Below are 14,140 nucleotides of genomic sequence, written 5' to 3' on the forward strand. Positions count from 1 at the left end.
GTGCTTATCAGTTTTTATTAGAAAAACAATCATACCAATTTGAATAAATATTTCATTTTTGTTTATAAAACATTTATTAAACAAGTGTGACAGATTGTCGAATAAATAATAGTTATATTCCAGTCTGTTGAATGGAGATTTGTTAAACTGGGAAAAAATATTGCACAGGAATGTAGTAGAACTAGAAGCTAAAGCTCCTGTAGTTTTAATCAGTTCTGGCCTCATTTTCCACTAATGAACACCATTTTTTGAACAATGAACTGGATGTATCATTTATTTTGCCAATTAGCATGAAACTTCTAATTTTTTGGTTAGAAGTTTCCAAAACAATCTTAATTTTACACGACGCCTTACTGTACAACAGTAAATGCTGTAGCTTTGTTTTAGTGATATTGGAGTAAGAAGTATATAACAATATTACTTTTTTCTTTATGTTTCTACCATTATGAATGATTGTTCTTAGACACAACTGTTTTTTTCTGTTTTTAGAGGTTTCATACAGTATACTAAAATGGTTTGATGAAGCAATATTTCTCTTAGGAACATACAGTTTATTAGTAAGGAGTGTATTATATGCACCATTGTGCCTTTTTATACTATTTTCAATGTATAATTGTTTATATTTTGGATAAGAAGGAGAATCACAGTGACAATCAATTATAAGATGCGAACTCCTGGTTTTATTGGACACTAGATTACCAAAGGTCATACTTTCATTCTTTGAACTTCTTGAAATCATGCAATGTTCAGGTTTTATTCTTGTGAAACTGATTTCATTTATATAACATTCACTAATGATAATAAGCGAAAACAATATGACAAACATTCCTATCATTATAGAGTTTAGTTTAGAGAACTTGAGATCATGCATTATAATGTGTACTGACATTAAAAGTGCTATATAAATAAATCAATGTTATTATGAGAAAAACAATAATGATCCAGCTGAAAACTGACATCATTTAACATCCTTTCTGGCTCAGTGAGAAGAAAGGTAGTTTTCACATCTGGCTGTCATCTGGAAATACAAAAACTGGTGGTGCATTATCAGTTTAGGAGATTTACACTAATGGTAACTCTAAAGGTTGAACCCAAAAATCTTTTAGAGTATTTACATTTGTTTATAAAAACCAAGATCTAGATCAGTTGCAATCAATTATAAATTATGTTTGTAAACATATTCACTTGTAGTGATTCCACGGTATTTTTATGAATCTAAATGGTGCATATGTTAGACAACATGTAGTAAAGTATTGTTAATTCATTACAGCTGTAATAATATAGTTTTGTTCACTCTTAAAGTGTGCATCACGTTAACATATACAATCCGTCCACTATTGTCTGGTCTAATTATATATTGCCTCAATTTGAGCATCTTTTAATATACATTAGTGATTTTAAACTGTCATCATAGTAAAGGTGTAAATACAGAGGGGGTGAGAAATGAGAAAGTTTATTGTCTTTAAACATAAAATATGCAATCGACAAAGTCATTCTATGCTAAAGCTTAAATCCCACTATTATATATTGTGTACATTAACAAACTTGTCTAGCGGGCTTAGTCAATGTTACAGGTAACAATTATTACATTCTTTCATCAACCAGGCTTAGCTCTAATTCAGCTAAAATTTAAAAATTTAACAACGATATAACAAAAATTTACAAAAGGATAAATTGTAATAGATAAATTATTAACAATTAAATAAATAAAACAGGGGTACTACACTAATTTTAAAATCTTAAGGTACTAATATCACAGGCCAAATAACTTTGTACAGAGTAAAATGCTTTATCTTTGAGCCAATGTTTTAAAACTGCCTTAAATCTTTTTAATGTTACATGCCATGCCTCTTGAGGCAGTTTATTGAACATCTTTAATTTCATAATACAGTGACTACTTCTAGTTTTTTCTAATCTTATTGGTAACATTTCTATCATATGGTTTTTCCTAGTGAGGAGATATAACCCTCCAAAAGCCCTAACCAATTTAATAAAATATATTATGTATAACAGCAATCTAACTTATTTCAAATACAGCAGTTAGATCCTTGAATTATCCCAATGTAATTTATTTAAATTTCGATTTATTCCAACTGTTGTACCCTTCAATCAGATTAATTCTCCCCTCAAAGCCAAGTCTCAGTTATGCCAATGCACCATATCTAATGGAGTTACTCCATGGATGAGAAGAATGGCACAAATCTTGCTGACTAGGTTTTAGATGACAACACTGTTCTCAGTATTCAGACTCCCTGCTGTTTGGTTATTTTTTTGCACGTTGGCACCAAAGTTATTCATCAAATTTTGTGTTTCTGCTCATGTGATGATGATCCCACCTATGCCAGTGATCAGGAATGCTGCAAATCATTTCTAAAATCAGCACTAGTCTTAGATGCTCAAAACGTTTCATCCAATACCAGCTGAACATCTGAGTGAGGTGTGTTGGGGGACAAAAAACAAAACCTTAATGTATGATATTACTTTACCATTAGACATAATGGATCTACCTTGTTAGGACCTACATAATTTGGATTTGGTTTAGCTGGTAGATAGATAACATACAATTATTGGACATGTTTATTTTTTTAAATTTATATTTTGTTTATTAATTATTTTATCTAACTATGCTGACAAAAAAGCCATACTCCGTGCTAATAAAGTGAAATTATTTTGTATTAGGCCGTTTCTGTCACATATGTGTTTAAATAACCAAACTAACATATGACTGGAATACCAAATACCTGTCAAACGACTTTAATGTACATTCATTACAATTGTATTAATTCCAATGGCCTAATTTAATTTCAATAAATGCTGAGTTACAAAAGTTCTATATATATATATATATAGTCTATATATATATATATATATATATATATATATATATATACATATATATATATATATATATAATCCGTTATCTCAAAACATACAAGATATAAAAAATAAAGTAAATACAAACATTTTGTAAATCGGTTGAGAATTCGAAAACTAATAACTAAGATTATTCCTTATATTTATTTAATTCGAATTCGAAAACTAATAACTAAGATTATTCCTTATAATTCCTTTCCAAACTTTGAATGGATACCATCTTAAAATCTTAAAAAATATCAATAATAGAAAGTTAATAAAGTGTAAAAGTTAAATGGAATTACTTGAAGTTTTTAAAAACCTCACAAAAATAAAAAACTCATATTATTGCAGAGTTTGTTTTAAATTAATGTATATTTTTTTAAACTTTTTGAATGTTTTCTTTTTTTGCTTATAAAACATTACATGTTATATTTAGGAGTGTAATAAGTTCTATAAAGGGTGAACCCCATCAAGGATACTGAGTGTAGTGGTATAACAAGTGAAGACAGACACTCCATTTCAACTGTACTCCTTCTATTTTGTGGTCAAAGAATTTGATAAAACTATTTTGAACCCCCAAAAAGATTTGTAAGGGGAAATTTTTTGTGAAGGTGGGCCGTGTTACCTCATTTTTTAACGTCTCTTGATACAGACCTTCTTTTTAATGTTCAATTTGTCTTGCTGGAAATAAATGTACATGGTATTAAAAAAAATCAGCTTTAACGGGTTTTTTATTGTTACTTTATTTAACAACTTATGAAACTCCAAATGTTACCCAAATTTAGTTGAGGGTCTGTCTTTCCAAAAAATAACCAAGAAACTTTTAGTTCCTAAAAAATTTAGACATTTAAAAATTATTTTCATTTTGAATATTTGAAAATAGTTATAACTAAAAAATATTACCACACGCTCACCTTTACATTTAAAAATTTCCCAAAAGCACCCCCACACACCCTTAAAAAAAATACAGGGTACAATTGAACTGAGTTTCTATCTTCAATTGTTACACCACTACAATCAGTGGCCCGGGTGGTTTGGTTTACCCTGTATAATGTATAACTTAAGAATTAATTGTATAATAGTAAATGTGTTTCTTAAAATTTGAAATTTAGCCCCGCCTTCAAAAATTGTGTGCTTAGAGTTACTTTTATTTTATGAAATAAAGAATATTAATACAGTTGTTTTATTAATTCATTGAGACGATTTTCACTTATAGTATTAGTGCTATAAAAATACATATATTTAGAAAAACAAATTTGTATGTAAATAATTCCCAGACTTAATAATTTTACACATTGACAAAAAAGGAGATTAAGTGCCGCTACTTAGGTGTAAGTGTCCACAACAAGTTGTGGAGGGGCCTAACTGATGTATATAAGTTCCAAACTAAAGTAGAGAAGTGAATCCATTTCAACACCTAGTAATTGATGGTTCTTCCCACTAGCAGATGGCGCAGCTTGTGAATATATTATGGCAACTCCCCACACTGAGAAGTGAATATTAAAAACCTTTTCAGTGGATTTGGTGAATAGTTTAAAACTTTATACTCTAATTTATATTTTTGTCTAAGATTGCTTTGTTGTTTATTGAGAGTGTTCGAGATTATAATTATATCTATTACAAAATTAAAATTGTCCCTTAAAGTTTCGGGAAAAACGCTTTTATATACATTTGTAGTATTAATTACAAATTAGTATTATAATAGGCACTAATTAAAGCTGGTAGGTAGTAGAAATATAATGAACTCTCTGATCCTCACTGACGTCTCGTAGCTCACATTATTTATTGTGGTCAACTATTAATTATGCATTTATTTAATTGTTAACCTGAAATCTAGTCTTTTAACAGTTATGTGGAACTTATAACAAGACGTTAGTAAAAGTATATAATTAATAATTACTGGATGAAAATAAATAAAGTTTGAGTACATCTAAAATGTCATATTTACTTCCATTCAGTAGTGGATTTCTATCCATTTTCTATAAGACATATTTACAAGAAATACATTTTTTTTCATAACATATCTGATAGTCTAGAGAGCTAGTGGTCGGCTACCTGTATGTATTTGATGAGACCTGGGTTTTTGTACAGTGAGGCCCCTATACCCACTGTACATGAGATGGGGAGTCACTAAGCTCCAGGTGGCCGACTTGGGGGCAGCGCTCAGGTTAAGACAGGTATCAATTTTTGGCCAATTTCATAAGTATTTGATGACGTCTGCCGTTTTGTAATTTGAAAAATATATTATTATCATCATCGGAAAATAACAATGGCAGACCATTATCACGCGGATTTCCCATTGCGGCAGACGATTTTGAAAGTGCTCAAAAAAATAAAATTTTGGAAAGTAAATTGACGAGATCCTGCCATTGATATATTTTATTTATTAGGGTTTTAAAAACTTATATTGATCATGGCAGACGCCTATAAAGCGGACGATACCCATACTTTAGTAGAAAAGAAAATCTTAGCTACTATCCGGTCAGATGTATGCATAGACCGCTTAAAGCTATCTTCCTTTTTTCCCCTATGAATTACTATTGTTACTCATTAATAGCCTATAATATTGTCCTTGTATTGTTACTAGCATTCGAATAATTCAGGTTTTATACCTGAGAGGGCCAAAATTCCCCTATCCCCACCCTAACGGATATTTTCAGTATATTTCTGAATCTTTCATACAGTTTGGCTGCATGCTCGATTGGTCGCAGTTGTATAAAAAAAGAAAAAAGTTACCACCCACCTCGTTTTTCGTTATATTTGCAATAGCTAAATCGTAAGTCACTTGCATGTACTCTTGATTTAGCTCTTGCAAGGCTGCCATGCATTGCTGCATAGTTGTAAAAACTACTGCATTGCTTGTTGGTGAGTGATTAATCGGTGTTAAAATATGTAAACCATTTGTTGTGGGAGTATTATCAATCACTATGTTGCTGTTAAAAACCAGTCCACATAGGGGTATTTAACAATCCAAAACATGATAACTTCCAAATTCTGTCAATTCGATCGTAAAGACTCTTATGCCACGATTATATGAACCTCTTCTTCGCTTTCAGTTTGGAATGTTACTCATTTTTTGAGTTTTTTAGCGCACTGTGGTAACTCGAAATCAATCGTCCGTCTACGCCTGTCACGTTTACATCCTTCATTATATTCTTTTTCCTCTTCTTTTTTCTAACGTTGTCGTCTTTGAAGGTTAATATATTTTGGTACATTATTCCAACAGTATCATGAGAAGAGTGTCTTTCCCAGTCTTGGTATTAACAAATCGATCATAATTGTCGAATGCCATACCTGCCACACAAGATTTTTTTTTCTTTATTAATTACTTCAGGACATATTTCGGTACGTGAAACTGATTGAAAATGTTTGCCTCTGTTTCTAACTCCTCGACAGCGGTGTAACTTATACAATGACGTAAACGATTTATCATATCGATAATCTTACGACTGCTTGTAAGACTTTTTAACGCCATGAGCCTATTGCAAATGTGTTTAGAGTTCTTCATGTTACTGTTGTGAGTCATATAATATAAAAACCTCCTGTGACAGGGACTGTACGTGACATTGAAAAACTGTCTTTAATTGCCTCCGCCGTTTACGTCTTGAAACATCCAAGAATTGATGAAAAAAATTTGGAAAATCATAAGTGGTGTTTGAACACTCACCTTTTATTAAGCGTTGACTGGTTAAAATTATTGGGTAATTTTTTTATGCCCATAATTTTTTCCTCTCGTAAAATGGCAGCAGCTTCTCCTAAAAATATCTTGTTCTTTCAAGTGCGCAAATAATGAATCATCAATTCTTGAAAATACCCATTGGGGCAAACAACTTTTTTTTTTGTTGTAATCCTCAAAAACTTGAATTTTATCGCCAAATTTCTTGCGAAAATTTTTTCTTTCAAATAAGATGCGTTAAATATTGATGCTGCGTCTGTGATTTCACTTGCTTCTTTAAATATTTTAAGATACTCTTTCTGCAAATAACTCAGAAAATAAATGACGTCTCGATTTATCACATTTTCTTCAACTAAATGACATATTTCTTTATAAAACGGTTTCATGTACTTCTCGGGAGATGTGCCATGCAGCACGGACAGGACTTTTTCACGAGTGATTTTTTTTATTCCTAAAATTTTGCCACCAAATTTCATGGTAATATACTTCAGATGAGAGAACACTCTATTTTTGTTTAGTTTCTTGGTAAATTGTAGTATCTGGCTTAAAGTTTAATAGGATACTCTTTTTAAATTGATCCTTTCTGAAGACCGTAATGGGTCAATTTTGTAACGAAATTGTTTCTTTTTTTTGTTACAAAAAAAACACGAATTTGAGTTTGCAGAAGCTACAGTATCAGCAGTTACAGTATTAGAAAATTGAACATTCGATGATTTTGCTGAATCTGAAGATGACCCCTCCTCCAACGAAGGTTCAAGCTTCAGCGTCGATTTCTTATTTTCTGCTTCTTTTGTCCTCAAGAAATGTTTGCATTGTTTTTCAAGGGAATCATGTACACGTTGTATCCTCAATTATTGAACTATCAGCTGATGTAGATGGGCTATTCAATTGCAGACGAAGACTTTTCGGACTGTGATAGAACCTTTTTTTCAACATCTGTCGTCAAATACTGCCCTTTAATGCTGTAAAATGTCTTATAACAACTACTATTGATATGCTGAATCATAAATTTCGTCCGGTAAATAATGTTATTTATATTTTAATTTGCGTAATTTTTCTTAACCTCAAAAATCCTTTTACATTTTGATATAGTATCTTCTGAAAACAGCAATAATTTGTCAGTTTTTTTTACTGAGACACAAAAAACCACACTTCTGTTCTGGTTTTTTCGCTCGACATTCTCCACACAAATATATTAAAAAAAAAATAACGAAATCAACAAAACAAAAGAAAGCAAACTACGCATTGTATTGTTTTTCAAATATATTTTACGAAAAACTGCTGCGACAATCGAGCATGCAGCCAACTGTGTGAAGGTTCGGAAATATACTGAAACATCCGTTAGGGTGGGGATAGAATTTGGCCCTCTCAGGTATAAAACCTGAATTTTTCGAATGCTAGTAACAAGACAATATTATAGGCTAGAATGAGTACAATAGTAATTCATAGGGGAAAAAAAGGAAGATAGCTTTTAAGCGGTCTATGCATACATCTGACCGGATAGTAGCTAAGATTTTCTTTCTACTAAAGTATGTCCGCTTTATAGGCGTCTGCCCATGATCAATATAAGTTTTTAAGACCCTAATAAATAAAATATATCAATGGCAGATCTCGTCAATTACTTTCAAAATTTTATTTTTTGAGCACTTTCAAAATCCGTCTGCCGCAATGAAATCCGCGTGATAATGGTCTGCCATTGTTATTTTCCGATGATAATAATAATATATTTTCAAATTACAAAACGGCAGCAGACGTCATCCAAATACTTATGAAATTGGCCAAAAATTGATACCTGTCTTACCTGAGCGCCCCGCCAAGTCGGCCACCTGGAGCTTAGTGACTTCCCCCATCTCATGTACAGTGGGTATAGGGGCCTCACTGTACAAAAAACCCAGGTCTCATCAAATACATACAGGTAGCCGGACCACTAGCTCTTAGACTATGATTCTTTAAACTAATATTAAAAACAAATTCAAATGAAGCTTCACAAATCTTATAAATATATCATTCAAGACATGATTTTCTTTAAAATATCTAGAGTTAAACAAAAAAAAAAAAACTAGTGAAGAAACACCCATTTGGTGATATGATTTAGAATATAGTTTTATAATTAAGTGTTAACTTAAAAGCTAAACTCTATTGCATAACTATTAGCCTACAACAAGATAAGCTCTATATAGATTGAGAAATTGTATATTGTGCATTGCATTATCTTTAATTTTATAAATTATAGTGATAAAATTGCTCAATATGTAGCAAAAAGAGTTAAAAAAATGGAATGCTTAGTTAGTACAAAGGCAATTGCGTTACTCAATTTTTTTACTTGCATCATGTATTTGATTGGTCTTGAAACAATAAAATAAAAAGTTGTTTTATTTCAAAAACTGTTCTATGAAGTGATGATCACTTCATAGAACTGGCTTGAACTACGTAACAAGCCAGTTTCATATTAAATCGTGTTTTATTTTTCTTATTTTAAATTATAAATTTTATGTACAAAATTCTAACACATTCTATTTATTAAATGCTATTAAAGATATCAAGTTCTTTATTTTAAGTTATTGTGGCGGATGATCAACTGAAGCCTGCGCACAGGCTGAATGCCCATGCAGGCTTTATTCCTTATTAATTATTTAAGTAATATCTTATCTAGATAACTCGTAAACTATTGTTTTTCAAAACAATTCTGTTTAGAGCTTTACTATTGTCATTTTTAAGTGTATTTCATGTACAATTGATGGAATAAACATTCATTCATTCATTCATAATATATTTCAGTTCAAAATAATGAGTTTTATCTGTATATCATAATTTTTAACAACACAATTTATCTTGTATGGTTATTAATACCATAATCACACACAAGTGACACCAGTTTAATATCTCACTCCTATAAACACCATATTTTTAATGTTCATCCGGTAAGCTAATGGAAAACATTTATTGACAAATAACATCAGACTGTTGGGGAGCACTTGTGCCAAATGAACGGGGTATTATTACATATTGAAATGGGTAAATATTGATGTTTTCCGAACAAAACTCCATTTTATCCTGTTTCATAACATTTATTATATTTGTTTGATAATTTAGAATAATACTCAATACTCAATAACTCAATAATATTTAAAATACTATAATAATAATAGACATTAAGCAGAGTGAACTGACATATTTATTCAAATATCACACCTTTTTATGAGACTTCCATATGATGAATAAATTAATAAATGAATAAATGATGAATAAATGATTTATTTCCAATTTTAACAAACATTTACAATTCTTTCATTGTTTTTGGAAATATACTGGTCACTTTTATAAATAGTGTGACCAATTTTGAACAAAAATACATTACCTACAAAAACATTTAAACTTATGAGTCTAGCACTTTAAAACAAAATAAAAAACACAAAGTCGCCATCTGCGATATCTGTACATGACAAAATAATTGATCAAAATTATTGCTTGTTTCAATCAATCTAACAAAATAAACAGATACAAACCCTGGAAGGAATACCTACAAAGAAAACAACAGTACAAAAAATAGTGGAAACAACAGTTACTAGTAAGCACGTATTTTAATAAAAAAACTTTTTCCTTAATCTATGGAATCTAAAAAGTTAGAACAATAAAACAGTTTATAAGTATTTTTATTATCATTTGAAAAATTTGACAATACATAAAGTACTTAATACAAGATTAACAAAAAACTTAACAACTTAACAAAACTTAACAATCACCTGTAGAACCATATGTTTTTTTTTTTAAAAATTTTTTTTTTCTGTTCTTTTCTTGCAGCAAAATTATGAAATAATTGATGAAAACAAAATATATATATTATCCTCACAGGTAAGAAACTTCTAGTACATTGTTGAGGTTAGGTAACCAATATCCTGTTTTGAAAGAAGCCAAATTATTACTTCTTGGCAGAAAATTTTAAAATTTATAATATTTTTTAAGATCAAGGGTAACTTGTTGTACAACTTAGGACCTAAGTACTGGAAAGAGTGGCGAAAAATTGATCTGTTTACTTTAGGCAACCGGTAGTTTTTGTTGAGCGCAAAGCGAGTGTTGTAGTGAACATGGTCAATACCTATGTTACCACTCCTGATATAAAAGAGTCGCAATACTTTAAAAATGAACATGTATTGAATTGGTAGAATATTAAGTTGTCTAAAAAGGGGAAAGGAAGATGTTCGTTTTTGTCTATGCAAAATTATGCGCAGAAAATAATTTTGGGTTGTTTGAAGTTTATCAATTAAGTATTTATAAGTTCCACCCCAGCATATTAGTCCATATTGCAATCGAGAGTTTATTAGTGCGAGATACAGAGATTTTAATAAAAATGTGCTGCAGAAGTTTCTCAAAAAGTAAAACTTTCTGATTGATAGTCTTAATTTTTTGTGTAAATTTATTATATGTTGGTCGAAACTAAATCTTTCATCGAATGTGATTCCTAGATATTTTATGTTTGCAACCTTTTCAAGTGCCTGGCAGTCACAAATCTGCAGATTACATGTTGCGTTGTGATATTTTATAGGAAAGGGTATTTCAAAACCATAAAAGTCGAAATTAATATATTTAGTTTTATTTGCGTTAACTTGCATTTTGTTTACAAGGCACCATTCCCGTAGTAAGAGATCTTTATTTATTAGGTCACCAATGCAATTTTCATCTCTGTGAGAGTAGAATAGTGCTAAATCGTCGGCGAATGCATATATGTTTCCATTGAAGTTTAAATTCAACAAATCATTTATAAAAACAAGAAACAAAACAGCAGAATTGACTTTCCTTTAATAAACCCAAACTGAGCGGGACTAAAGAAATTTAAATTGTTCAAATACTTTTCAAGACGAATTACCATGATTTTCTCTAGGACTTTAGAAAATACAGAAAGCAGGCTGATAGGTCTTACATTGTCTAATTTAATCGAGTTGTTGGATTTTAGTAAAGGAACAACGTGACTTAATTTCAAAATTTCGGGGAAAATTCCATTTATAAAACTATTGTTAAATAAGTATACCAATACAGCTGCAACTTCGTCGATAAGAAATTTCAGTAATTGTTTGTAACGCTTATTTTGTCAAAACCCGTAGATTTTTTGTTTTTCAAACTTTTGACAACGGATTTGATTTCATCTTCGTTTTGTAGGCATTATAAAGAAAGACTTTAGGTAAGTGTGTAAAGGCGGGAGGTTCACAGCGGGGACAGAGGTCGGCTGGCCGGACTGGACTGAGATAAGAAAGTTGCTTATCTCATCAGCGACAATGCCTGGATCCTTCTCTGTTCCGTCTGCTAATTCTATCTTATCAACTGTTTTGTTAGATATGCTGTTGGTCAGATGGTTGATTATTTTCCACTGTTGGGCTGTATCTCTATTACAACTTTCAAACTTTAATGTGTAATATTCATTTTTTGTAACAGTAATTAAATTTTTCAAATTATTACAAAATTTTCATGAAGTAATTTTGAAAAGCTCTGTCATAGGGTCTTCTTTTTAAAATTTTGTACAATTTTTTACGTTTTTCTACTTTTTCAAGTATACAGAGAGTTATCCATGGACTAATACTTTTAGCTTTTACTAACTTAGTGCAGTTAACTACTTTTTTACTACTTTTTTCAATAACAGCAGTTAAAATATTGTAAAATTTGCAAAAAGAGCTATGCACGTTGTGATCAAGGTACAAATTATCCCAATTTACCAGCTGTAAATTTGTCTTTACTAAATTGAAATTTATGTTGCTCTTGTTTGACTGAACTCCAGTGGAATCCCGGGTCAAATTGTGGTTAGAGGAGTTGTAGATTAGCCCTAAAAAATTGTGATCGGTTATTGGATTGTCAAAAATAGCACTTTGAAAAAGTGATAAATCTCGATTTCTTACAAAAATGTGATCAATAATTGTTTGAGTTGAAATGGTGGTGTGGGTAGGAGGAATTGACTAAGGAGATAAAACCATTGTTGTTAATCAGGCTATGATATGTGTTTATAGTGAAATTATTACTAGCTAAATTGATATTAATGTCTCCAACAATAATAACATTATTTTTCAATGATTCAATTTCTTGCGACAGTTCTTGTAAAAATACATTTTTGGGTATGTTTTTGAAGTCTGTACAGACAGAAGAGTTTAAAATAGGACTTCTTAAAACTAATATTTAGAAGTAATGCGTCTGCTGACGTCATATTTACTTGTGCTTGATAAACAACCCAAGTCCTTGTCTACAAAACATAACACTCCTCCCGCTCTATAGCTATCATTGCAATGAGCAAAAGTATTATAGCCAGGAATGTTATATAAGCAGACTTCCTCAGTGTTGATCCAGATTTCGCTTAGTATTATGAAATTAACTTTGTGATTTAAGCTCCTTAACTTTACTAAGAAACTGTCAAAATTTCTTCTTATACTTCTTATATTGGTATAAATAAAACTGAGGCTGTCTACTCTGTTATTTGGCGTAAAAAAAGGAGTTGAAGTCTTCGTTTAGCGATAGATTGGATGTTTCAAAACTCATTTAGGTGTTTAGAAAATAAAAAATAAAACAAAAAGTTTACTGTAAGTTTGTTGGGGAAAAAATGATTGAATAACACAAAAGAAAAAAGAAGTTAGCGCCAAATATTTAAGGTTTATCAGATCAAAAAGGCTTTACAAGATATTTGAGCCTGCTTACTTGAGCTTTTCCAAATCTTTGTACGAGTCTATTTTTATGTATCTCTCACCCTGGACACTTTCTGACAAAGAACTTTCCGTCCCTGCACCATGCGTACATGAAACCTATTTCTTTACATTTTGTTTTCAACTTTGACAAGAATACCTTATTATCCGGCGACAAGTGTTCGTTGATGTAAATCCTTTGCATCGGTAAAGCAGGGTTGACGTCTATGGCTGTCATCGCTGTTTTCTTCTGCCTGTAGTTTTCGATGAGTTTGTCCCGGGTTGCTCTCCTCACAAACTTCACTACCAGTGACGGGATGCGGTCTCTCTGGTATGAAGGAACACGGTGCGCTGTTGAGATGTCCTGCTGTTGGATGTCCACACCCACCGCAGCTCCGAGGTCCCTCACCACATCGAAGACGTCCTCGTTTTGGGTGACAGGTAGCCCGCTGACTTCTACGTTATCCTTCCTCGAGTACTGTTCCAGCATCCTGACTTTTCCTTTCAAAACGTCTACTTCACAGGTCAGATGACGGTTTTGAGATCGCAGTTCTTCGTTTTCCCTCTTCATGGCGGCAAGGTCGGTTCTTATTTCCTTCATCAGGCTGTTTGACTCATCCAGTTTGTTAGAGACAAAGCTAACTGAAGTGGAGAGATCGCCCATCTCCTTTTTGAAAATCTTTAATTTTCCGAAGACCTCGGTTTTGAGCTCGTCCAAAACTCGGGACTAAGAACTCCTTGGTAAGAACAGTGGCTGCCCCCCCCACCCCCCCCCCCCCCCACCCCCCCCCCCCCCCACCCCCCCCCCCCCCCACCCCCCCCCCCCCCCACCCCCCCCCCCCCCCACCCCCCCCCCCATTTGCGGTTAGTGATGTGCCGCTCCTGGTATCCATAAGGTATGCCCAGATTAAAGTGGCCACATCGGTTTTTGCTGTGCCCAGTTGTGGGTTCA

The 14,140-nt window shown here is 32.1% G+C and overlaps 1 protein-coding gene across 1 annotated transcript; it reads right to left on the bottom strand.

Moving 5' to 3' along the window:
* Positions 1–13,249: 13,249 nt before the first annotated feature.
* LOC124360995 lies at positions 13,250–13,852 on the bottom strand. The gene has a single exon (XM_046815033.1). The coding sequence runs from the start codon at positions 13,850–13,852 to the stop codon at positions 13,250–13,252; it is 603 nt and encodes a 200-aa protein (XP_046670989.1).
* Positions 13,853–14,140: the final 288 nt, after the last annotated feature.

This window comes from Homalodisca vitripennis, chromosome 4, assembly GCF_021130785.1.
Source record: "Homalodisca vitripennis isolate AUS2020 chromosome 4, UT_GWSS_2.1, whole genome shotgun sequence".
Lineage (NCBI taxonomy): Eukaryota > Metazoa > Arthropoda > Insecta > Hemiptera > Cicadellidae > Homalodisca > Homalodisca vitripennis.

What these genes read in the sequence shown, in the direction of transcription:
- LOC124360995 (XM_046815033.1), bottom strand. Translation starts at nt 13,852, where the DNA reads ATGGGCGATCTCTCCACTTCAGTTAGCTTTGTCTCTAACAAACTGGAT.